This window comes from Molossus molossus, unplaced genomic scaffold (genome assembly GCF_014108415.1).
Source record: "Molossus molossus isolate mMolMol1 unplaced genomic scaffold, mMolMol1.p scaffold_m16_p_17, whole genome shotgun sequence".
Lineage (NCBI taxonomy): Eukaryota > Metazoa > Chordata > Mammalia > Chiroptera > Molossidae > Molossus > Molossus molossus.
The window spans coordinates 54,298,055-54,323,656 of record NW_023425352.1 but is presented as its reverse complement, the minus strand read 5'-3'; the positions used below and the strand labels follow the sequence as shown (position 1 = coordinate 54,323,656).

The following is a 25,602-nucleotide window of genomic DNA, read 5'->3' as shown; positions in this document are numbered from 1 at the left end:
GTATTCCTGTATTTAGGGTTGCCATATTTAGAATAAAACAAAAACCAAAATTTGGGAAATACTTATAATAAAAAATTATTCTTTGTTTATCTGAAATTCAAATTTTAAAATGGGCATCTTGTATTTTACTTGGCAACCCTATCTGTACTTCTGTATACTCACCATACTGTATAGGAGTTACTAATTTGCCTTCCTTGCTAGAGCAGGCAGTTTTTGAGATATGGGCTGGGTCTTAATTATTTCAAAATTTCTACTGCCTAGAAATATCTGGGACATAAAAAGGATCAAAAAGTATTTGTTGAATGAATGACTGGATAAGTGGATGATGGTTTCTGTATCCATACTGCTACAGTTTCTAACTATATAGTATTATCTCTGACATATTTTGTTCCTACACTATATACTAAGTCTAAGGTTTTTTTTTGTTTTTTGTTTTTGGTTAGTTTTAACCAATTCTCTCTCTCTCTCTCTCTCTCTCTCTCTCTCTCTATATATATATATATATATATATATATATATATATATATATAATTTTAGTGGCACATCTTCTGGAGTGCTAGCCAAAAACCATAGTTTCCAAGATCTCAAACCCAGAGAGGTGGGATCTGGGAATTTATACAGTACAGTACGGCAATGCTTCCCTTATCTTTCTTTCCATAAGAGTCACCTGAAGCTCTGGAAGAAAATAGTCTTCAGGGTCCCACCTCAGACCACCGAAGTCACAATTGCCACAGAAGTTGCACGTTGGTCCAAAGTCTCCTGGGAAACACTGTTCCAGAACAGTGATTCCCAGCTCAGGACTAGGTAGGCGTCGGTCACAGAAGGAGGACCTGCAGTTTCTAACCACTCCCTTTTGCCTCTTTTTTTGCTCTATGCCTCTCTGTCACCCCAAATAATAGAAATGTCCTGATTGCCTTCTTCTGTAAAAGAGAGGGAAACATCGATGTGAGAGAGACACATTGATTGGTTGGCTCCTGCATGACCCAGACATGGGGCCAGGAATCAAACCTGCAATCCAGGTATGTACCCTTGACTGGGAATCACACCCATGACCCCTCAGTACATGGGCCGATACTCAAACCGTCCAGGGCTGGCAACTTCTTTTAAATGTGTCACTGAACTCATGGGAAAGGAAGGGCCATCCCTCTGTTCCAGAAGCAAAGCGAGGACTGAGAGCTGGAACTCTTAAACAGCTTCCATTGGTGCGTGGTGGTGTAGGGGGAGAGGGTAGTATTTTAAAACCCAGGGGCTTGGGTTTTAATGCTCTTACAGGGACAGAGACCTTGGGCTGCTATGGATGGGGAGTTAAGACTGAAACCATACCTCTCACCATAAACCTATATCTCAAAAAGAGTGGACTAGGAAAAAAATCCACTCACCGTCATATCTGTCTAGGCCATGGGTAGAGGAAAAAGGTCTTCCTTAAGAGTTTGTAGTCATGCACTTATGCCAGTCATTAAATAATACATACAGTTCTTAAAATACACAAAGAACATTTATGTCATAAAAAACTGACCCCATACTAGGCCATAAAGCAGGTCCTGCTATATACCAAAGAATCAATAGCATATAGACCAAGTGTTCTGATCAAAATACAACCATTAACATTAAAAACCAGTAACAAAAAGAAAAAAAAAAGAGAGAGAGAATCTATTTGGAAAGTGTAAGACATATAACTATTTCATAGGAATATGGTGCATGGGTCAATGCTCAACCAACTGAGCCACACTGGCCGGCGATGTAATAATTTCTTCCTTTTTTTTTAATCCTCACCTGAGGACATTTTTTTCCATTTTTTGTTCAGATAGAGTAGGAGCGAGGGAGAGAGAGAGAGAAACATCGACGTGAAAGGGACACATCGAGTGGTTGCCACACGCACAACCCAGCCAGGACCGGGGACAAACTGCGACCGAGGTACATGCTCTTAGCGGGAACTGAACCCCGGGTGTCTCTGGACCGCAGACCGATGCTCTAACTGCTGAGCCAAACTGGTTAGGGCTATAATGATTTCTTAAGCACAAATACTGCAATACTGTGACAGTTGATAGGATTATGGAGATGGCTAATAAATGCCTATTGGGCAGGTGGCACATACAGTATGGATATACTGGAAAAGGGATGGTTCCCATCTTGAGTGGGACAGCGTGGGATGGCATGAGATTTCATTATGCTACTCAGAATGGTGTGAAACTTAAAACTTATGAACTGTTTAATTCTGGAATTTTTCATTTAATATTTTCAGACTATGATAACCTTGGGTCACTGAAACTACAGAAAGGGAAACCATGGATAAGGGGGGACTACTGTATAACCTTAAATACAGTCATTAGAAATAACAAAGGATTTAAAACAGAAATCGTGTCTCCAAGAAGTTGGAGTAGATACTTTTTCCTATTTCTCTCACTAAGTACAACTAGAAACCTTGGACATTATATATAGAACAAACATGAGAGACTGAAAAGTAGAGAAAAGGAAACCTGAGACCTGAAAAAATGACACAGTAGTGAGTGAGGTCCTTAGGTTTTCTTATTGCCTCATATATGCCATATTTGATGCCAAAGAAGCCAGCAACCTTGAAATTCTAATGGTGTAAACCAAAAGGCCCAACAAAACTCTGCTCTCTCTAACCAAAAGACCAGGAAAGGGGCAGTCTAGAAAAACAGAAAACTTTAGACAGTAACTGCTCTTTTCTAGCCAAACACCAGAGACAGAAACTGTGGTCTCATCCCCATCCCCCTAATCTAAGTGGGGAACCCAGACTTTCTCATAAAGCTGAAATTAGGTGCCCCAAAACCCTAGCTAGGTGGTGTCAGAGAAAATCAAGTAGGGAGCCAGGACTTTTATGACCTCTAGTAATGACCCCACTCTTTCACCATGTGGAGACCACATGAGGAGCTTGGACTTCTGCCCCAATCTGGTAGTAACAAAGTGCCCCTCTATTTCCCACTGGGGTGGTGTCAGAGGAGACCTAATGTAGGGTCAAGACTTTCACTATCACCTAGTAGTAATGAGTCTACACTCACTGTGCTATCAGTGGAGAACAGTAAGGAACTCCCATTCCCCCTCAGCATTAAGGAGGAGCTCTCCCCCTCAGGTATTAATGGAGGCTGAGTGGGGAACCTACACTGCTACTTTCACCTAGCCATAATGAGACAGTGCCCCTCCCCTTTCTCTGTTGGAGTTATGTCAAAATTCCCAGCTAAAACAGAAGGTTTAAGTAAGATCAAGAGTTTCATAATATAATTCAGAAAGTCCAGGTTTCACTTGAAAAATCACTCATCAAGAACTAGAAGACCTCGCCCTGGCCAGTTTGGCTCAGTGGTTAGAGCGTCGGCCTGCGGTCTGGAGAGACCCAGGTTCGGTTCCCACTAAGGGCACGTACTTCGGTTGCAGTTTGTCCCCGGCCCTGGTTGGTCGTGCGGGTGGCAACCACTCGATGTGTCCCTTCACGTCGATGTTTCTCACTCTCTCTCCCTTCCTCTCTCTCCCTCCCATTCGATCTGTACAAAAAATGGAAAAATATCCTCAGGTGAGGATAAAAAAAAAAAAAGAACTAGAAGACCTCAAATTGAATTTAAAAAGATAATCAATATGTTAACACTAAGCTGAGAGAGATGTTAGAATTATTAGACACAGATTTTAGAGAAACCATGATAAAAATGTTTTAATGAAATATTTCAAACATGCTAGAAACAAATAAAAAATATAGAAATATTCAGAAGAGAAATAGATAGTCTTAGAAAGAAATAGAAGATATAAAGAAGAACCTAATAGGAATTATAGAACTGAAAAATACAAAAACCACTATAAAAAGCTCAATGAATGGGCTCAACAGCAGAATGGAGGGGCAGAGAAAAGAATCAGTGAACTGGAATATAGAATATAAACTACCCATTCTGAGTAATTTAGAGGAAATAAACTAAAGAAATATAAATAGCACTCCCCCAGGCCTATGGGAACATGACCAAAGATCTAAAAGTGTCACTGGAATCTCAGAGGAGAGGTAAAAGGGTGGGCCTGGAAACTAGTCAAAGAAGTAAAGCCTGAAAACTCCCTAAATTTGGCAAGAGACATAAATCTACATATTCAAGAAGCTGAGCAAACTCCCAACAGGTTGTATCCAAAGAAATCTATACTAAGAGATATCATAATTAAAACATCTGAAAACTAGACACAGAATAATCAGCACAGAGGAAGACAATTAAAATGACATCAATTTCTCATCTGAAACCATGGAGACCTAAAGGTAATAGCATAATAATTCTAAAGTGATAAATGAAAGGAACTGTACACACAGAATCTGATACCCAGAGAAAAGATAGAAAGGAGAAACCAAGACTTTCTCAGATGAAAGAAAATTAATATGTCACTAGCAGACCTAGCTTAAAAGAGTGGCTGTAGGAAGTTCTCTAAACCGAAGGGGAATGTAAAAGAAAGAACCTAGGAAAATCAGGAAAGAAGAAAGAATATGGTACGCAAAAAAAAAAAAAAGGATAAATAAAGTAAGCTTTTCATCTTGAATTTTCTAAATTGTATTCAACAGTTGGAGCAAAGTATTACACTGTCAAATGTGGTTCTAAATATATACTGAGAAAATATTTCAGGAAGTTATAAACAGGGAAGGCAAAGGGACATAAAAGGAGGTAAGTTTTCTATATTTCACTTGAACTAATGAAATGATGAGGTGCAGACTATAATAAATAATGTATGTATAGCCCTGGCAGGTTTGGCTCAGCGGTTGGAGCGTCAGCCTGTGGAGCAGAGAGTCCTGGGTTCGGATCCCGCTAGGGGCACATACCAAACAATAATAATAATGTATGTATAGTGTAAATACCTAGAGCAACAACTGAAAAAATCTATACAAAGAGATATACAGTGATACCTCGGTTCTCGAACGCCTCGGTTTTCGACCAAATCGGTATTTGACCAGGAGATTCGAGAAACTTTTGTCTCGGAATCCGAACAAATATTTGGAACTCGAACTTCCGAGATGAGCCGAGTTGAGCCGAATGGCGTTCATCCGGCCCAGCGCGCCTTGCTCGCGTCATCAGTGTGAGTGCAGAGAGAGAGTCACGCTTTGTGGAGTCATGCTTTCCTATTGGTTTCATTGCTTCGGTTCTCGAACAATTCGGTTCTCGACCGTCCTCCTGGAACGAATTATGTTCGAGAACCGAGGTATCACTGTATTAAAAAGTATTATCAATAAATAAAAATGGAATTCTCAAAAAAGACATTCAAGTAATCCACAGGAAGGCAGGAAAAAAGAGAAATGAAAAGAAGACAAACAAAAAAAGCCTTGCAGATTTAAGCCCTAATATATTAATAATTACATTATTATTTCTAGAAGATTGCAGAGTGAATTAAAAAACAACCCAACCATATGCTGTCTATAAGAAACTCAAAATAGATCCATATAGTCAGGTAAAAAGTAAAAGGATAGAAAAAGTATTTCATGCCCTGGCCGGTTTGGCTCAGCGGATGGAGCGTCAGCCTGTGGTACAGAGAAAAAGTATTTCATGCACACATTAATCAAATAACATTGGAAATGACTACATTAGCGTCAGATAAAGTAGAATTAGCAAAGAAAATAACCAGAGACGGAGAAGTTCATTATATAATGGTAAAAGGGTAAATCCACCAAAAGACATAGAATTCCAAGTAGGTATGCAACAAATAACAACTGCAAAAGGTGTGGAGCCAAAGTGATAAAACTGAAAGGCAGACTAGACAAATTCACAATTACAGTTGGAGACGTAAACATCTTTCAACAATTTATAGAATAACTAGACAGAAAATCAGCAAGGATATAGGAAAACTCAACAACACCAGCAACCAACAAGATCTAATATTTATAGAACAACCAACAATAGCAGACTGTACAATATTGAAAAAGCTCACAGACCATATGCCAAAACCATATCCTGGGTCATAAACTTAAATTTAAATGGATGAAAATAATACTGAATATGTTCTCTAACAATAACAGTTTCATAGTAGAAATCAATAATGGAAAGATAATAGGAAACTTCAAACACTTGAAAACTAAAATTGCTCTTCTAAATAATCCAAGTGTCAAAGAGGAAGTCACAAATGGAGGAAATTAAAAAAGAAAATGTTGATCTAAATAGAGATAAAAATACTACATATTAAAGTTTGTCAGACATAGCTAAAGCATTGCTGGGAAAAGTTATAGCACTAAATGCATACATTTAAAAAAAGGAAAAAATTCAAGTTAATAATCTAAACGTTCACTTTAAGTATCTAGAAAAAGAAGAGCAAAAGAAACCCAAAGCAAACAGAAAGAAGAAAATAATAAAGATAAAATCAGCAATCAGTGAAATGCAAAAAGAAAAATAGGGAAAATAAATAAATAGCTGGTTATTCAAAAACATCAACTTTGACAAATCTCTAGGGGGGGCAGAGAGAGAGAGAGAGAGAGAGAGAGAGAGAGAGAGAGAAAACATGATTATCAATATTGGGAATGAAAGGGAATTAATACAGATGCTGCAGACATTAAAAAGATAGTAAGAAAATATCAACATAAATTTGACAATGAAATGGACCAGTTCCTTGAAAAACACTAATCACAACTCATCCTATATGAAATAAGGTTGCCCTATAAAGATTAAGAAGATTGAATTCGTAATTTGAAATCTCCAATAACAGGTAGTTTCTGGAGAATTCTACAAGCTTCTTTTCTCTTGCTTTGTTTTTGATTTTTAACAGTTTTATTGTGTATGTTGGAGAGGGTGTTTTTAACTGAGTTTGGTGACATATGAGGTTCATGAACTGGAATATTCAAATCGTTTCCTAACTTTAGGATGTTCTCAGTCATTATTTCCTTTAATAACCTCTTTTTCCTTCTCTCCCTCTCTTCTGTAACTCCAGTATTTCACAAATTATTTATTTTGAGGGCATCCCATAGATCACATAGGCTTTCTTCACTCTTTTTCATTCTTTTATCTTTGTTCTCCTCTAACTGGATAATTTCAGTGCTGCTGTTTTCTAACTCAGACTCTTTCTTCTGCCTGATTAATTCTCCTGTTGGTGGTCTCTATTGCATGTTTTCATTTTTTTTTTAATCCTCACCTGAGGATATTTTTCTATTTATCTTCAGGTAGAGAAAGGGAGAGAAAGTGGGGGAGAGAGAGAAACATCAACATGAGAGGGACACATCGACTGGTTGCCTCCTGCACAACCTTGACCAGGGCCAGGGACGAACCACAACCAAGGTACATGCCCTTGGCTGGAATCAAACCCGGGACTCATTGGTCCATGGGCCGACACTCTACTGCTGAGCCAAACAGACCAGGGCGCATTTTTTTTCATTATATTCTTCAGCTCCGGAATTTGTTTGTTTCTTTTTTATGATTTCTATCTCTTTGTTAAACTTCTCATTTTGTTCATGTTTCTTCTTCACGTTTCCTTGAATTTTCTTCCTGTGTTTTTCTTTAGCTTATTGAGTTCCCTTAAAATTGGTATTTTGAGTTCTTTATTGGGCAATATGCAGATCTATGTCTTTGGGATTAGTTACTGGAAGATTATTGTGATCCTTTCATGGTGTCATTTTTCTTTGATTTTTAAAAATTTTATACTCCTTGAGGTTTTGCATTGCAGTCTTTGCATTTGAAGTAGCAGTCACTTCCTCCAGTCTTTACTTACTGCCTTCAGGAGAGAAATACCTTCTATTTGCCTTGTTAGGGATTCTGAGGCTTTCTCGACCTTCTGTGGATATGCATGTTGCCCACTTCTTGCAGTCCTTTGTGGCAGAATTCTTTTTTTTTTTTAATCCTCACCCAGGGATACTTTTCCATTTTTGTTCAGATAAAGTGGGAGGGAGATAGAGGAATAGAGAGAGAGAGAGAGAAACATCAACATGAGAAGGACACATCAACTGGTTACCTTCTGCATGACCCCAACCAGGGTTAGACCAACTACAACCAAGGTATGTACCCTTAATCGGAACCAAACCCAAGACTCATTGGTCCGCAGGCCAACACTCTAACCACTGAGCCAAACTGGCCTGGGCATGTGGCAGAATTCTATTTTTTTTTTTTTTTTTAAATCCTCACCCAAGGACATTTTTCCATTTTTTGTTCAGAGTGGGAGGGAAAGAGAGGAAGAGCGAGAGAGAAAGAAACATTGATGTGAAAGGGACACATCGAGTGGCTGCCACCTGCACGACCAACCAGGGCCGGGGACAAACCAACCGAGGTACGTGCCCTTAGCTGGAACCGAACCTGGGTGTCTCTGGACCGCTGGCCGACGCTCTAACTGCTGAGCCAAACCGGCCAGGGCATGTGGCCGAATTCTTATACGTGTGTGCATTCTCTTGCTACTGCAAACCACCAGGCTGAGTGCTGACAGCGCCAGCCTATCCCCACCCCACTTTTTGTTTTCTCAAGTGTGGTACTAAAGTTCAAGTTTGTGATATCTCCCTGGTCCACAGAGGCAGGCCAGCTTTTTTTTTTTTTTATCCTCACCCGAGGACATTTTTCCATTTTTTGTTCAGATAGAGCGGGAGGGAGAGAGAGAGAGAAACATCGACGTGAAGGGACACATCGAGTGGCTGTCACCTGCACGACCAACCAGGGCCGGGGACAAACTGCAACCGAGGTACGTGCCCTTAGCGGGAACCGAACCCGGTCTCTCTGTACCGCAGGCCTACGCTCCAACCGCTGAGCCAAACCGGCCAGGGCTAGGCCAGCTTTTTACATGTACTTACTGACCATACGCCATAGCTCACTCTTGCAGCTGCTGTCAAGAGAGCTCACAGGGAGCCAGCCACTGGATGGAGGGTGGGTGTAGGTGAGGAACATGGATTGCTGGGGGTGGACTACTGACGGGAATCCAAAGGCAAGACATCCCCCACAGCTGGTGATGGGCTTCCTAATGGAGTCCATGATGCAGTTCATAGGATCCACATCCCTTTAATGTCCTCCAAGCATCCTGTCACTCTCCCAGATTCTTCCTACCTCCCTCCCCACTCACCACCCTCCAAACATGCAGAATATGATTCAGTAGTTTAGATGCAGCAAGAGAGAAATTGGCCCATGTGGCAGCATTCTGTACAGATGCGGAAATGGGTGCTCATTCACACACACTCCCTTTCCCCCATGTGAGAAATCATGGGCCAAGAATGTCTTTCTTGGCCCTGGGATGTGATGCCTTGGAAGACAGTAATGTAAGTAAAGTCAAACAGTCCTTCTTACCCTCTCCAATGCATGCTAACTCATTTTTCTTTTTGCTCCAGTGGTATGCTGGAACTTCTTTATTGGAAGCCTGTTCAAAGGCTCTCTCATCTGAGGGTGATTGTATAAGACAGTGTTTTCCAGGGTTTCCTGGACTGCAGGTGAAAGTGGCTAGACCTGATTCATGAGCCACTGTGGGGTCCACCGTGGGGACCTAAGTCTGCCTAATATCTGATACATGGGTGTGTGAAACTCCTGGTTTTTTGGCTTATGGCGTTGGATTTCAGGGCTCCTACAAAGGGATGTTGTCTGTGGATGGTGCCAATTTTTGTTGTTGAGATGGGGAAATCATGAGTTATGTCTTATTCAGCATGTTTGCTGCTGCCTTTCCTCTCACTTTCTCAAGATCTCAATAAAGGTAAATACATAGGCAATTATAAAATCTAATATTATTGTAACAATGGTTTGCAGGTATACTTTTTGCTTTGTACATGATTTAAGTGATTAATACCTTTAAAGAAAAAATCATTAATGTAAAAGCTAGTATTATTGTAATACTACATTTGTAACTACAAATCTTGTTCTCTACATAATTTAAGAGACCAGTGAATTTAAATGAAGTATTAGTTTATGTTTTGGTGTACACAATGTATAAGATAATTTTATGACATAAACAACTGAAAGGGGGGGATGGAAATGTAAAAGAGCAGAGTTTTGTATTTTATTAAAATTAAGCTGCTACAAATTCAAATTAGAGTGTTGTAACTTTAGGATGCTAAATATAATCCCCATGGTAACCACAAAGAAAATAACTACAGAATATACACAAAAGAAAATGAGAAAGGAATTTAAACATGTCCGGTTAGGAAAAAAACACAACTAAACACAAAAGAAGACAGTAATGCAGAAATGAGGGGCCAAATGTTATAAGGCATATAGAAAACAAATAACACAATGATGGCAGCACATCTCTTCTTTTCAATAATTACTTTAGGTGTAAAATGATTAAACTGTCCAGTCAAAAGACAGAGATTGGCAGAATGGATAAAAACACAGAATCCAACTATATGCTCTCTAGAAAAGACTTGCTTTAGATCTAAAAACATAAACAGCATGAAAATGAAAGGGTGGGAAAGATATTTCATGCAAATAGTAACCATAAAAGAGCAGGTGTGGCTATACTAATACCAGACAAAATTGACTTTACACCATAAAAGATTATAAGAGTCAAAATAAGACACTATATATTAACAAAAGATTCAATGCAGCAAGAAGATATAATAATTATAAATAGTTAGGCTCCTAATGATAGATCAATAAAATATAAGAAGCAAAAACTGACAGAATTGAAGGGAGAAATAGATAGTTCTAAAACAGTAGTTGGAGACTTCACATATCCCACTCATAGTAATGGACAGAACAACCAGATAGAGGATAAGAAAATAAATAAGGGAGTGAAACAGTACATTAAACCACCTAGTTCTAAATGATATAATCAGAATAATTTATCCAACAACCACATGGGACATTTCAAGGACAGATTATATGTTAGGCCACACATTAAATCTTAATACATTTAAAAAGATATCTTACAGAGTATCTTCTACAAATACAAATGGCATGAAGTTAGAAATCAATAACAAAAGGAAAATTGTAAATTCACAAAATTGTGGAAATTAAACATACTTTTATTTATTTATTTTTATCCTCACCAGAGGATTTTTTTTCCATTTTTTGTACAGATAGAGTGGGAGGGAGAGAGAGGAAGGGAGAGAGAGAGAGAGAGAAACATTGACATGAAGGGACACATCGAGTGGCTGCCACCCGCACGACCAACCAGGGCCGGGGACAAACTGCAACCGAAGTACGTGCCCTTAGCGGGAACCGAACCCAGGTCTCTCCAGACCGCAGGCCGACGCTCTAACCGCTGAGCCAAACTGGCCAGGGCTAAACAACATACTTTTAAACAACAAATGGATCAAATAAGAAATCACAGGGGAAGTTATAAAATGAAAACACAACATACCAAAACTTAGGAGATACAGCGGAAGTGTGTGAAGGAGTACATTTATGGCTAAAAATGCTAATATTAAGAAACAAGAAAGATCTCAAATCAACAATCTAACTTTTCAACTTAAAGACATAGAAAAAGGAGAAGAAACTAAACCCAAATCTCACAGAATGAAGGAAATAATAAAGACTAGAGGAGAGATAAACAAAATAAAGAATAGAAAAATAATAGAGAAAATCAATAAAAGCAAATGTTGGCTCTTTGAAAAGATCGCCAAACCTATAGGTAAATAGACTAAGGAAAAAAAGAGAAGACTCAAATTACTAAAATCTAAAATTAAAACCAATTCTACAGAAATTAAAAATATTATAAGAGAAAACTATGGACAATTGTTAACAAATTGCCTAACCTAGATGAAATGGACAAACTTCTAGAAACACAAAAACTACCAGACTAAATCATGAAGAAAGAAAATGTCAATAGATTTATAACTAATAAGGAGATTGAATCAGTAATAAATAATCTCCAAACAAAGAAAAATCCTGGACATGATGACTTCACTGGTGAATTCTATCAAACTTAAAGAAGAACTAATACCAAAACTACTCAAACTCTTCTGAAAAAATGAAGAGGAGGAAATACATCTTAACTCATTCTATGAGGCCAGCATTACTGTGACACCAAACACAAACAAGGATACTTACAGAAAAAAACAACTGCAAACCAATATTGCCTATGAATATTTATGCAAAAATCCTCAAGAAAATACTGGCAAGCCAAATTGAGCAACATATTAAAAGAATCATACACTATGACCAATTGGGATTTATTCTTGGAATGCAAGGATAGTTCAACATACAACTCTCTCATTTTAATACACCAAAGTCAACGGAATGGAAAAGGAAAAGAACCCCATGTCTCCCTGGCTGGTTTGGCTCAGTGGTTAGAGCGTCAGCCCTTGGGCCAGAAAGTCATGGCTTTGATTCTGGTCAAGGGCATATACCTTGGTTGTAGTTTGGTCCCTGGCCCTGGTCAGGGTTGTGTGGGAAGCAACCAATCACTGTGTCTCTCTCACATTGATGTTTCTCTCTCTCTCTCTCTCTCTCTCTCTCTCTCTCTCTCCTTCCCACTCTGTCTGAAGATAAATGGAACAATATCTTTGGGTGAGGATTAAAAAAAAAAAAGCCCCACGTGATCATCTCATTTGATGCAGAAAAAACCATTGACAAAATTCAACACCCTTTCATGAAAAAAAACAACAACTAGGAATAGAAGGAAACTGCCTTAACATGATAAAAGCCATATACAAAAACCCACAGTGAACATTATAGTCAAAGATTGAAAGACTGAAACTATTTCCTCTAAAATTAGGAACAAGGAAAGGATTCTTGCTTTCACTGCTCCTTTCAATATAATACCAAATAGCTAAGCCAATCTTGAAAAATTGGAGGTCTCACACTTTCTGATTTCAAAACCTACTATATAAGTCTACAGTAACCAAAACAGTGTGGTATTGGCATAAAGAGAGACATACAGAACAATGAAATAGAATAGAGAGCTCAGAAATAAACTCTCACATGTATGTTTGAATCATTTTTGACAAGGGTGCCAAGACCATTCAGTAGGGGAAAGGACAGTCTTATCACCAAGTGGTGATAGGATAACTAGATAGCCACATGCAACAAATGAAGTTAGACCCTTACTTAACACCAGATTTAAAAAATCAACTCATAATGGATCAAAAACAAATGTGAGGCCTAAAACAATAAATCTCTTAGAAGAAAATATAGGACATTAGATTTGGCAATACATTCTTGGATATGATGCTAAAGACACAGGAAAACAAACAAACAGAAAAATAGAGAAGTTAGATTTAGTGAAAAAAAATTTTAAATTGTCCATCAAAAGACATGATTCACAGAGTTGCCCGGCCAGTGCGGCTCAGTTGGCTAAGCATCATCCCATGCACCAAGAGGTCACTGGTTTGATTCCTTGTCAGGGAACGTGCCCAGGTTGTGGGCTCAATCTCTCAGTAGGGGGCATGCAGGAGGCAACCAACGGCTGTATCTCGCTCTTTCTCTCTAAAATCAATAAAAACATATATTTTTTTAAAAAGACACTATTCACAGAGTGAAAAAGCAACCCACAGAATGGGAGAAAATATTTGCCAGTTATGTATCTGATAAGGGATTAATATCCAGAATATGTAGAGAAATCCTAAAACTCAAAAAACAACAACAACAGCCCTGGCCGGTTTGGCTCAGCGGTTAGAGAGTTGGTCTGCGGTCCTGAGAGACCCGGGTTCGGTTCCCTCTAAGGGCACGTACCTCGGTTGCAGTTTGTCCCCGGCCCTGGTCGGTTGTGCGGGTGGCGACCACTCGATGTGTCCCTTCACATCGATGTTTCTCTCTCTCTGTTCCTCTCTCTCCCTCCCACTCTACCTGAACAAAAAATGGAAAAATGTCCTCGGGTGAGGATTAAAAACAACAACAACAACAACAACAACCTGATTCAAAAATGGGCAAAACACTTGAATAGACATTTCTTCAAAAAAGATCTACAAATGGCTGATAAGCACATGAAAAAATACTCAACATCACTAATTATTAAGGAAATGCAAACTCAAACTGTAAGTGAGATACTGCCTCATAAACATTAGGATGGCTTCTATAAAATGACAAACAGAAAGTAGCAAGTGTTGATAAGGATGTGGACAATTTGGAACCCTTGGAACATTAAAAATAGAATTACCTTATGATCTAGTGATTCCACTTCTGAGCATATATCCAAAAGAATTGAAAGCAGTTCTCAAAGAGATATTTTACGCTTGTGTTCAGAGCAGTATTATTCACAAAAGGTAAAACTTGGAAGCAACCCACGTGTTCATCAATGAATGATTGGATAAGCAAAATGTGGTATATGCACACAATAGAATATTACTCAGCCTTAAAAAAAGGAAATTCTGACATATGCTACAGCATGGATTAACTTTGAGGGCATTATACTAAATGAAATGTCTGTTACAAAAAGGCAAATATTTGTGATTCCACTTACAGGAGGTACTTAGGGTAGTCAAATATATAGGGACAGCAAGTATCTTCATGGTTGCCCTGGGGAAAGGCGGAGGGGGAGTTATTGTTAGTGAGTATAGAGTTTCATTTTTAGAAGATGAAAGGAGTTATAGAGATGAATGGTGGTGACATGTACTTAATACCTCTGGGCTGTATTCTTAAAAATGGTTACAATGGCAAATTTTATGTAATGTTTATTATACCACAATTTTAAAAAGACATAAAAAGGAATAGTCTGCCATTACTTTTGAAAACTTAGATTAAATGGACAATTTATTAGAAAAATAAAAATGGGAAAAATTGGGTTGCAGGTTTGATCCCTGGCCCTGGTCAGGTTTGTGCGGGAGGCAATCAGTCAATGTGTCTCTCTCACATCAATGTGTGTGTGTCTCTATCTCTCTTCCCCTTTCTCCCTTTCACTCTGTCTAAAAATCAATGGAAAAATATTCGTGGGTAAGGATTAACAGAAAAAAAGGGGGATGGGGCTGGGAATCTAATAAAATGGAAGGGGAAGCTATGGAGCAAAAGAGACTTAAGAGACATCAACTAATTACAATGTGTGGACCTTATTTGGGTTCTGATACAAACAAACTATAAAGAAAATGCTATTAAGAGATATAAGGTTGAATAAAAGGAAAGGCATACCATGTTCTTAGACAAGAATGTTCAACATTATAAGGATGTCATTTTCCCTAAAATTATCTATGTTTAATGTGATCTCTTTATATCTGCTAACTATATATATATATATATATATATATATATATATATATATATATATATATATTACAGAGTTGTCACAGAAAAAGGTCACTGAGGTGGTCCAGTATTTTCCATCAAAAGTCCCAATAGTGGTGCCTTCTCGGGTGTCAAATTCATCTCTCTTAAATTTCTTTGGTAATGCATTGCTTGTTGCACCTCGATTATCTGATGGATAAACTAGACATGTTCTCATTTTTGTTTTGTTTTGATTTTTCTAGTAACTATGACTGAAGTTTTGCCAAAGGAAAAGAAACAGAAAGATGAGAAGACCTTAATTGTTGGTCAAGCTGTGGTGGACCTTCTTCCTTTAGTGGAAGGTGAGATGTGTGATTTGCTCAAAAGTAGATATAACAAAGCTCATAAAATTTAACTCCAGTGAAATGAAAAAATCAGCCTCTCTGAATTTGAGGGATTTGATCAAAAGGTGAGCACATTTATCTTTGTCTAACCTTTTCTTCTTTGGCTTAATTTGGCCTTCTTTTTGCAGGAGAGAGTTCATTTGAAACAATGGTCCCACTGCACCCTGTGCTAGGTTCTCCCTTAGAGCCTCTTCAACCAGGTATTAAGGTAATCAGAGTTTTAACTGTCAACATTTCAGCCTGCCATTCAGTCTAACAAGTCTGTCTGATATTGAGGTTCAATTCGATTGAGTCCAATTTATCAAGCACCTTCTTTTTTACAGTCACATATAGTACTAGGTCTGGGAAACAAAGATAAATAAGGCAGACTCCTATCTTAGGAGTCCATAATCTACATATTATGGATTTTAACCCAGTGTGATTAAATGGTGGGCAAGGGCACATGGGCATAGAGTAGGTATCAGATACTTTGCCCAGGGGTAGATGTAGGGAAGGCTTAACTGTCCACATGCCTCTTGATCTATGTCTTTATGGATTAAATTAAATAGTATATGGATGCATGTAACATAATTTCTGGCATGGTAGCCTGTCTCTGTTTATCGGAGTAGGAGAAGCCTGAATTGGTAGGCTGTGTCACTGGTTTGTCTTCTGGGCTGTGTTTCCCATTCCTCCTGGGGATCACTAGCTTCTTGGGGCACTGTTTGCCACACTGGTGCAGGTGCACCCACGCTCAGCAGATACCACAGCTGCCTTCTGTTTTGACAGCTAAAGGAGAGAAGGGAGCCCAACTGATCCACCTGTTCTGACTGCAGTTCTCTAATTAACCATCACAGTAGGCTTCTTTCTGCTTCTTGTTGATTCTGACCTTGGAGCTGTCACAATCCACTCCTGCATCTGCTGTGGTCCTCTTATTTTAGGATGTGGTTGGTTTCTTTTATTAAAAAAAAAATCTAATTTACCTTGATTTCTATCTTTCAAGGATTCCTAAAAATGTGTAGTTTAATGATGGTATTTCTTATTTTCTAGGATTATTATAGCTTTATCCTTTAATTGGATGTAAAAATATCATTCATTATCTTTCTGTCATTACATGTAACTTGTGCTGGAAAGAGGTATATATTTTAGCTCAGTGTGTCTGTCTTGGTTCAGGCTCACAGCCTATGTACTATTGATTTTCCTTAGATTTCTAAAGAAGAAAAGTCAATCAAATGGATTTTCAGTCCTTATGATGTTTGCTCATAATATTCCTTTGTTTACTTGTTTTACATACTCAAAGAAAAATACTTGACAGTTAATTTCCATTTGCTTGGGAGTTCTCACTAAGTTTATATTTAAGCAAGATTCAGAGACTAAAATGATATAAACCTGTACTTGGAAAGATTTCAGTTCATCTTCCAATATTCCCTGTCTTGATTGAGTAATGCAAGTTAGAAATATTAGGGACATTTACTTATCTTCTCAGAGACATATTGACCAGAGGTGTCCCATTCTTCAGTGCCTCTTTCTTAAAATCTTTCCTTCCTTTGGTGTTCTGATTTCCTACTCACTTACCATACCTTTTCATGCTCCTGCACTAGATCTCTCCTCTGCTTGTTCTGTAAGTCCAAAAAGTCTTTTCTTGACCACCTTCTCTTCTTAGTCTGTGTTCATACTCCTGGGGGCAGGGGAGAGGTGTCATCTATGATTTTAAAAGTCACCAGTATGTTGAAGACTTCTAATGCAACAGCTCCAGCCCAGAACCCTCTCCTGAATCCCAGAATGTCAGACTTTACAGTCACCTGCTGGGTTTCTCTAATAATATCCCATAGGCACCTAAAACGCAACATTCCAGAGCTAAACTCAGTATCCTCCCTTAAACTTACTCTTCCTTTCTTCATCTTGGTATTTTGACTAATGGCATCACCCATTTGTGAAATTATTGGACACACATAGAAACTATGTTACATCCATGACTGCTCCCTCACACCCTAAATACAACCAGTTCCCAAATCTGCCTTTCACCAAATTCAGCCTTTCCTATATCCTAAGCGCATTTGGACCTTATCTCCTTAGCTTCATTTCTACTCTTTATTGCCTTATAATTTCTCACCTGGAACATTACAAGTAGCCTTGTAACTGCCCTTACCTCTCTTCAGTTCAGCCTTCCCACTCCTTACAGAGTTACTTAAAAGTGAATATGACCACATCTCTTTCCTTGCTTAGTTCTGTGTGTTCGTAGATTCACCTTGTTGCTTACATGTTAAGGTCCAGATTCCTTAGCAGGCATGCAGTAAGCTTTACGATATGAGCCTGCCAGTTGTTCAAGCTCATCTCTCAGCACCCTCCTCCTCATGCTTTATGTTCTAAAATCCTAAACTACTTGCTTATACCTGAACTGAGTGCACCATGCTGTTTTAATACCACTTTACACTAAACTTTTTTTTTTGTTCATAATTATTTTCTCTTTCCTTCCTCTGCTTATCCAGACTCTGAGCTCCTAGTCACCTTGTAAAAGTTAATTCAGATGTTACCATCTCTTACTCATCCTGACCCCAATAATTAATTGTTCACTTCCTCATTGGACTTCTTGACTAGAGTGATTTGTAAGGTCTCTATTATAGCATTTATGATAAATCATGAATTTATAATATCTTATTTATCTTTATATTTCTAGTGCTATAGTAAAATGCCTGACATATAGTTACACATATTAAACCTACTTTTTATTGTATACTGTATAAAAATATCATATATACATAAATGTCTAACTCTCTACATATGGATATATACATATATATTTGAAAAAATATTTATTTTTAAAAAGCACTACATTTGCCAAATCAGAATTTCTATTGGAGAAATAACTTGGGAATTTCCCATTGGCAGGATACTTAATTCTTTAATAATAATATTAATTACTATTATTAATGTTGATTTCTAAGAAATAAAATGAAAGTGAACAAATTCTTGTCTCTTCTCTATTTTAAACAACACTACTTGTCTTGACTGTCCTACTTGGATACATTACTAACATCAAAGGCTTGGCAGCCCTTCTAAAAAATTTATTCCTTGAACTTACTCATGCTGCCAAAAAGCAAAAAACAAAAACCTTTTTATATTTGAAAAATAGAAATATATTAAAGAATAAGATTTTCAAATATTTCATGAAACCTGAAAGTTTTTTTAAAAGCATTACATTTGAGTTACAGAAGAAACATAAAATATAGACTAGCAAAAAAAGTACCCCAATTTCACTCACTCATGTGCAAACACTATTAACATTTCAGTATAGAACCTTCCAATTCCTTTTCTGTACACATTTGTATACATACTTGACCTCAGTATGGTAGAAGGGAAGCACCTAGCTGAGGGATAAGTTTCTTGGCTCTATCTCTGTCTAATTCATAGAACCTAGAGAAAGTTATTTGAATCCTCTGTATGGAAATAGACTTGACCATTTTTACCTTGAACAGTGATGTAATATTCAAATGAAATAAGAAAAAATATTCAGTCCTGGCTGGTTTGGCTCAGCAGTTAGATCGTTGGCCCACAGACCAAAGAGTCATGGGTTCGATTCCGGTCAAGGACACGTACTTTAGTTGCGATTCAATCCCCGGCCCTGTTTGGGGTTGTTTTGGAAGCAACCAACTGATGTGTTTCTTTCACATAAATGTTTCTCTCCCTCCCTTCTTCCCTCTCTTCCTCTTACTATCTGAAAAATGGAAATGGAAAAATATTCTCAGGTGAGGATCAAAAAAAACTTCAAATGAAATAAGATCTCTGGCATTTCAAAATCTTGCATTATTTTATTTTTTTCCAGCAGTGTAGTCTCGAAGTTAAAGTATCTGTGGCGGAGCCTTTATTGACAACAGCCCAGATCTTAGGAGGCAACCTCCTGAAGGTCACATTGGAGGCTGCCTACTCTGTGCCTGAATCCTTCATTCCAATAGGGCCCCTGCAGAACTACATGGTCAGTCTGCAAGTTCCATCAGCTGGAGAGGTAAAGTCCCATAGCCACATATTTACATAGATTTAAACACTCACAAGGGCATCTCTTCACCTACTAAGAATTCATTCAGAGTAGGAGGGACGGAGGTGCAATAGGCTGGCCCCACACCCATGTGTGGCAGATAAAAATTAGGAGGACACCTCGGTTGGGAAGGCCCTCCCTGAGTACTGAGGGGTCCCCATCCCACACCAGGTGCCCCGCTCAGGGTTCCAGTGCCAGGAAGACAAGTCTACATAACTTCTGGCTAGAAAAACCAGCAGGATCTGAGGCTCATGGAGGTTGAGGCGCTGGAGCCCGAGGCACCTCTTCTTAAAAGGCCTGTGCACGGACTTATCAGACTCTCTCCCTCTAAGCTTGAAGAGGAGGTAACTACACAGGCACCAGAGACATACAGGGAAGAACTGAGCTGTTTGGCACTGGAGCGAGGGCTGGAGAGGCAGTTTTCTCCTGGACTGACGTGCTGTCAAAGGCCTTTGTTCCTTTGGTGAGCCCTTCCCTGGGGCGGCAGACAGTTGCCATATCTGGGACTCCAGCAACCTGGCGCACACTGGTTGCCCCACCCTGGTGATTCCCTGAGGCCCCACCCAACTTTCAGGCCCACCCGAGCTGTTGCCAGTTGCTTAACCATAGGATTGACCTGTCTTGGATCCTGCTTCAGGTTTTTCCTAAATTCTTTCGAATAAGCAGCATCTGGTCTCAGCTAGCCCCATACATCTAGTTAAATAATACATAGAAACAAACACAGGGAGGCAGCCAAAATAAAGAGACAAAGAAACAGGTCCCAGATGAATGAACAGAACAAAACCCCAGGAAAAGAACTAAGTGAGATGGAGATAAGCAACCTACCAGATGCTGAGTTCAAAATACTGCTTATAAGACCTAAGGATGCCCAGTGAACTTAGTGAGGGACTCAAGAGGCATAAAAAAGGAGCAGTCAGAAATGGAGGAGGCACAGTCAGAAATGTAGGAGGCAATAACTGAAATAAAGAATTGCCCTGGCTAGTTTGGCTCAGCGGTTAGAGCGTTGGCCTGTGGTCCAGAGAGACCTGGGTTCAGTTCCCGCTAAGGGTACGTACCTTGTTTTCGATTTGTCCCTGGCCCTGGTTGGTCATGTGGGTGGCAGCCACTTGATGTGTCCCTTTCACGTTGATGTTTCTCTCTCTCTTTTTTTTTTATCCTCACCTGAGGACATTTTTTCATTTTTTGTTCAGATAGAGTGGGAGGGAGAGAGAGAGAGAGAAACATCAATGTGAAAGGGACACATCGAGTGGCTGCCACCCACACAGCCCAACCAGGGCCGGGGACAAACTGCAATCGAGGTACATGCCCTTAGCGGGAACCGAACCCGGGTCTCTCTGGACCACAGGCCGACGCTTTAACCGCTGAGCCAAACCGGCCAGGGCTCTCTCTCTCTTTCTCTTCCTCTCTCTCCCTCCCACTCTACCTGAACAAAAAATGGAAAAAAAAATGTCCTCGGGTGAGTATAAAAAAAAAAAAAAAAAAAAAAGAATAATTTACACAGATTCAGTAGTAAAGAGTAGGTAAAGCCAAGGAGTAAACCATCGATTTGGAATATAAGGAAGCAAAAAAACATCCAATCAGAACAGCAAAAAGAAAAAAGAATCCAAAAAAATGAGGATAGTGTAAGGAGCCTTTGGGACAATTTCAAGCGTGCCAACATTCGCATCTTGGGGGTGCCAGAAGGAGAAGAGAGAGAACAAGAAATCAAAAACCTATTTGAAACAATAATGGCAGAAAACTTTCCTAACTTGGTGAAGGAAACAGACATACAAGTCCAGGAAGCACAGAGAATCCCAAACAAGATGAACCCCAAGAGACATCATCATTAAAATGCAAAATGTTCAAGACAAAGACAGAATCTTAAAAGCAGCAAGAGAAAAGCAGTTAGGCCAGAAGGGAGTGGCAAGAAATATTTAGAGTGATGAAAAGCGAGAACCTACAACTAAGATTATTTTATCCTGCAAAGCTGTCATTTAGAGTTAATGGCCATATAAAGAGTTTCCCAGACAAGGAAAAGCTAAAGGAGTTCATCACCACCAAACCATTATTATATGAAATGATGAAGGGTCTTTTTGAAGAAAAAGATAAAATATGTGAACAAACAAAATGGCAATGAATACATATATATCGACAATTGAATCTACAAACAAAATGAACAAGCAGAACAGAAACATTCTCATATAGAGAACATTTTGTTGGTTGCCAGGTGGGAGGAGGGGGTTGGGGGAATGGGTGAAAAAGGTGAAGGGATTAAGAAGTACAAATTGGTTGTTAGACTGACAAACCTCAAAGGGAAGGGGGAATGGGGGTGGGAAGAAATAAACCAAAGAATTTATATAACTAATGGACACAGACAACAATGTGGGGAAAAGCAGGAGGGGCAGGAGAAGGGAGGAGGGGGTCAATGGGGGAAAAATGAGGAACATCTGTAATACATTCAACAATAAAGATTAAAAAAAAGCATTCATTCAGAGCAAACTCTGCTAATGGCTGAGATTTATTTTAAGCTTAAAAAAACAAAGTTTACTTCTGTTTTATAAATAGATGTTTATATTTATAGTTTATATATTATATATAATATATTATAGATTATATATCAATAAATACGTATTTATTATGGAAAATATGTAAAACATTTTTAAATTGACAATTTTGGGATGTATTTTTACACAAATTACTTTATGTATATTAGTTTTGTGGATTTTGTATATGTACTTTATTATAAAGAAACTTCCTCTTGCCCTAGCCGGTGTGGCTCAGTTGGTTGGAGCATCCTTCTGTACACTGAAAGGTCATGGGTTTAATTTTCAGTCAAGACACGTACTCAAGTTTCAGGTTTGATCCTTGGTCGAGACACATGCAGGAGGCAACCAATCAATGTTTACTCTCTCTCCTGCTCCCTTCCTCCCTAAAACCGATAAAAGCTTGTTAGTGGGTGAGGATTAAAAAAACCTCACAACTTAATCTTAATTCCAGATTATTTTCTTAGTCTAAATTTCTATAGAATGATTGTGTATGGGTCTTTTGAGGTTCTTTGGTAGAGATTTCCAAACCACTTGCTAAAAGGGTGTAATTAGTTAATACTCTCACTTGTTTTATTGCCATTTTACATTTTCAGTATAGAACCCTTCAATTCATCTTCACCAGTTTACATTCCCAACATCAGTGCACAAGGTTCCAATTTCTCCACATCCTTGCTAACACTTTTTTTGGTTTTTGATAATAGTCAACATAATGAGTAGGGAGAGAGACAGAGAGAGAGAGAGAGAGAAAGGAGAGAGACAGAGAGAGAGGAGAGAGAGAGAGAGAGAAAAGCATCAATGTAAGAGAGACACATATTGACTGATTGCCTCCTGCATGTGCCCCAACCAGCGCTGGGGATCAAACCTGCAGCCCAGCTTTGTGCCCTCGACTGGGAATTGAACTCAAACCCTTTGGTGTACGGACAATGCTTTAACCACTGAGTCACAATGGCCAGGGCAGCATGCATGTCATTGTTTTAACGTGCATTTCACTTACTATTGATGACATCTAGCAGGTTTTTATATAAATGTTATATTTTCTAATTTTCCTTTCTATAAATTTCCTATTTACATCATCACCAGTTTTCTACTGCAAATATATTTGGGATAAATTATAGATATGTAAGTGCCTATATTTTAGGGTTTTGTCAAATTTAAGTTTGTTTTTTAAAAGATAATTTTTAAAAAGCTGCATCATGGCCCTCATATAAATATAAAATGACAAAAAGAGTTTAAGCCAGTTCAGAGGAGAATCTGAAGAAATGACCCATATGTTAATGATCAGGACTGTTTGAAATGAATTTGCTAATAATTCAAAACTTATTACCAGTCACAGGACAATAATCAGTTATATCTCCACAGGGCAAAATATATTTGCATATCTATGGACAAGAATAATTTTCATTATCATAAATTTTGAATAAATTACAGAATTGTAAAATAACACAAAGACAATGAAGGCCACAGGTCCTTCTACAGAATCAGATAATCACAGAAGGGTATGTCAGATAATACCTAGCATTCCACTGAAAAGACACTCCAGTAATCCTTTTTGTCCATTTCAAAGTCTTTTACGAAACCTCCTGATGTATGGTATTTATTTCTGCAGAAAGACTATACTATTTTCTTCAAGAATGGTACTCTGAAGCTTGGAGGGGAAAGAGAACCTGTTCCCCGGCCCAAAAAATGGCCTATTGCCAACATTCTGGCTCCAGGAGCTAATAACATTCCTGATGCGTTCATTGTTGGTGGGCCCTATGAGGAAGAAGATGGAGAGCTAAACCACCCTGAGGTGAAAGAGTTATGCAGTTTTACTGTGATGAACTCAGTGCACTGACATAAGATAAAATATTTTGTGAACTACCGTAATTTATATGCATCATTACCTGTTAAAATAAAACCATTACATGCCAAAATAATAGTTATCTAATTCTGATTTTAAAGTCTACTGACATCTTAAGTCCAGCAAACAAAATAATTGATTTAATACAAATTTACTATTTTATTTTAAATTTATTTTTGAGTAGATAATAATACAGTCACAGGTCAAAATAAAAAATTAAGAGATATGCTATTAAAAACCCCCTTCATTCCTCCTAGTTTCTTCCCAGATCACCACTTAGTAGCCACTTTTGTTCTAGTTTCTTAAAGTTTCAGTTAAATAATTTTTAAGATGAGGATAGTTGAATTATTTTCAGTATCTGACACTAAATATTTTAAATAGTAGAGATTAAGCTAAAATATTTGAAAAACATTGTGCAGTGTGTTTTCTCATTGTGATTATTGGAAATTCATATTGTTTTTAGATTTATATTTTCATTTAGATCAGATATTTTATTTTAGATATTTAGATTTTATGTTATATTTTAGTTTAAATCATTAGTTCTCAGCCCTATTTACTTACTAGAATCATCTGGAAAGCTTTTAAAACAATAACAATGGCCAAGCCTTAACTCAGGTGAATTACATAAGAATTTACTTTTAAAATAATACCAAGGCCTAGATGTTGATTTTTTTTTTTTTTTTTTTTTTTAGAGAGAGAGAGGAAGGGGGAGAGAGATAGGAACATTGATTGGCTGCCTCCTGCACACACCCTACTGGGGATCAAGCCAAAAACCCAGGCATGTTCCCTGACCAGGAATCGAACCAGGACCTCTCAGTCCATGGGATGATGCTCAGTCTAGTGAGCCACACCGACTGGGCATTGATTTGATTATTTTTTTAAAAGAGGCTCCCAAAGAATTCTAACATGTATTCAGGGTTGAGAATCACTGATTGAGGTTATGTGAATTAGTACTGGATCAATATAAGGATAATATAAGTAATTTATCTTAATGTACTTTATTAATAGTAAAGTACCCTAACATTTAAGATGGTGTAGTATTTACAGTAGTAGGCATACTTATGGTAATAGTAGTAGTAGTAATAAAAGTATTTTGATCAAATCCATTAAGAGAATGCCCCACCAATTGAGCAGGATGAAATCATGGCATGCTGAGGGAATAAAGTCTCTATCTTATTATTTTACAGGACAGGGAATTTAGGAACCAATCAGAGAGCATAAAGAAAAGGATTACTTGGGACTTGGAAAGTCGTTGCTATCTTGATCCTCCCGCAGTGGTCAGGTAGGAAGAGGAAGGGAATATGTCTAAACAACAAAGAGTGTAGGTGAGAAGAAATGTTACTTCTGTTAGTTTTATCTATATTTGAGTTAAGGTGGTCTGAGATTTTCTTTCATCAAATTTGCTAATAACAGAGGCTTCTAGTGATGGTGAATTAATGAAAGCGGGTTCTTATTTTTCTTCCATATAAAGGAACTTCAGAGCTGGTATATATGGTGTTTCCTTGGTGTTATGAGGTATGCGGGCTCAATGTTTCTTTTTCCTCTACTCTTCTTAACATGTGCCTTCCATCCACAAGTTTGTCTCATAGTCCAGAATGGCTGTTGGAGTTCCAAACTACACATTCACATTCCTGGCAGAAAGTTGGAAGAGGGGAGTGCTTAAGGATAAAAAAGGACACATGCTGGCTGTCTTAGCCCCTCTTATGAAACATTCCTGGAATCCAGCAACCTCTGTTTATATCACCTTGGTCACCTCTAGATGCAAAAGAGGCTAAGAAGTAGTGTTTTTGTTGGATATATTGTTGCCCAGATTAAATCAGGATTTAGACACTAA

The 25,602-nt window shown here is 38.2% G+C and overlaps 1 protein-coding gene across 2 annotated transcripts in view; it reads left to right on the top strand.

The window, feature by feature from the left end:
* The window catches only part of CFAP70 (cilia and flagella associated protein 70), a 105,722-nt gene that overhangs the window by 1,457 nt on the left and 78,663 nt on the right, over nucleotides 1-25,602 (top strand). The window contains exons 3-7 of one of the 2 annotated variants that reach the window (XM_036265115.1): nucleotides 15,254-15,352; nucleotides 15,523-15,602; nucleotides 19,194-19,373; nucleotides 23,535-23,717; nucleotides 24,956-25,050. In XM_036265115.1, coding sequence (XP_036121008.1) covers nucleotides 15,254-15,352; nucleotides 15,523-15,602; nucleotides 19,194-19,373; nucleotides 23,535-23,717; nucleotides 24,956-25,050 — 637 coding nt within the window. The remainder of the gene's footprint in view (nucleotides 1-15,253; nucleotides 15,353-15,522; nucleotides 15,603-19,193; nucleotides 19,374-23,534; nucleotides 23,718-24,955; nucleotides 25,051-25,602) is intronic. The other variant, XM_036265116.1, reaches the window with a different exon arrangement.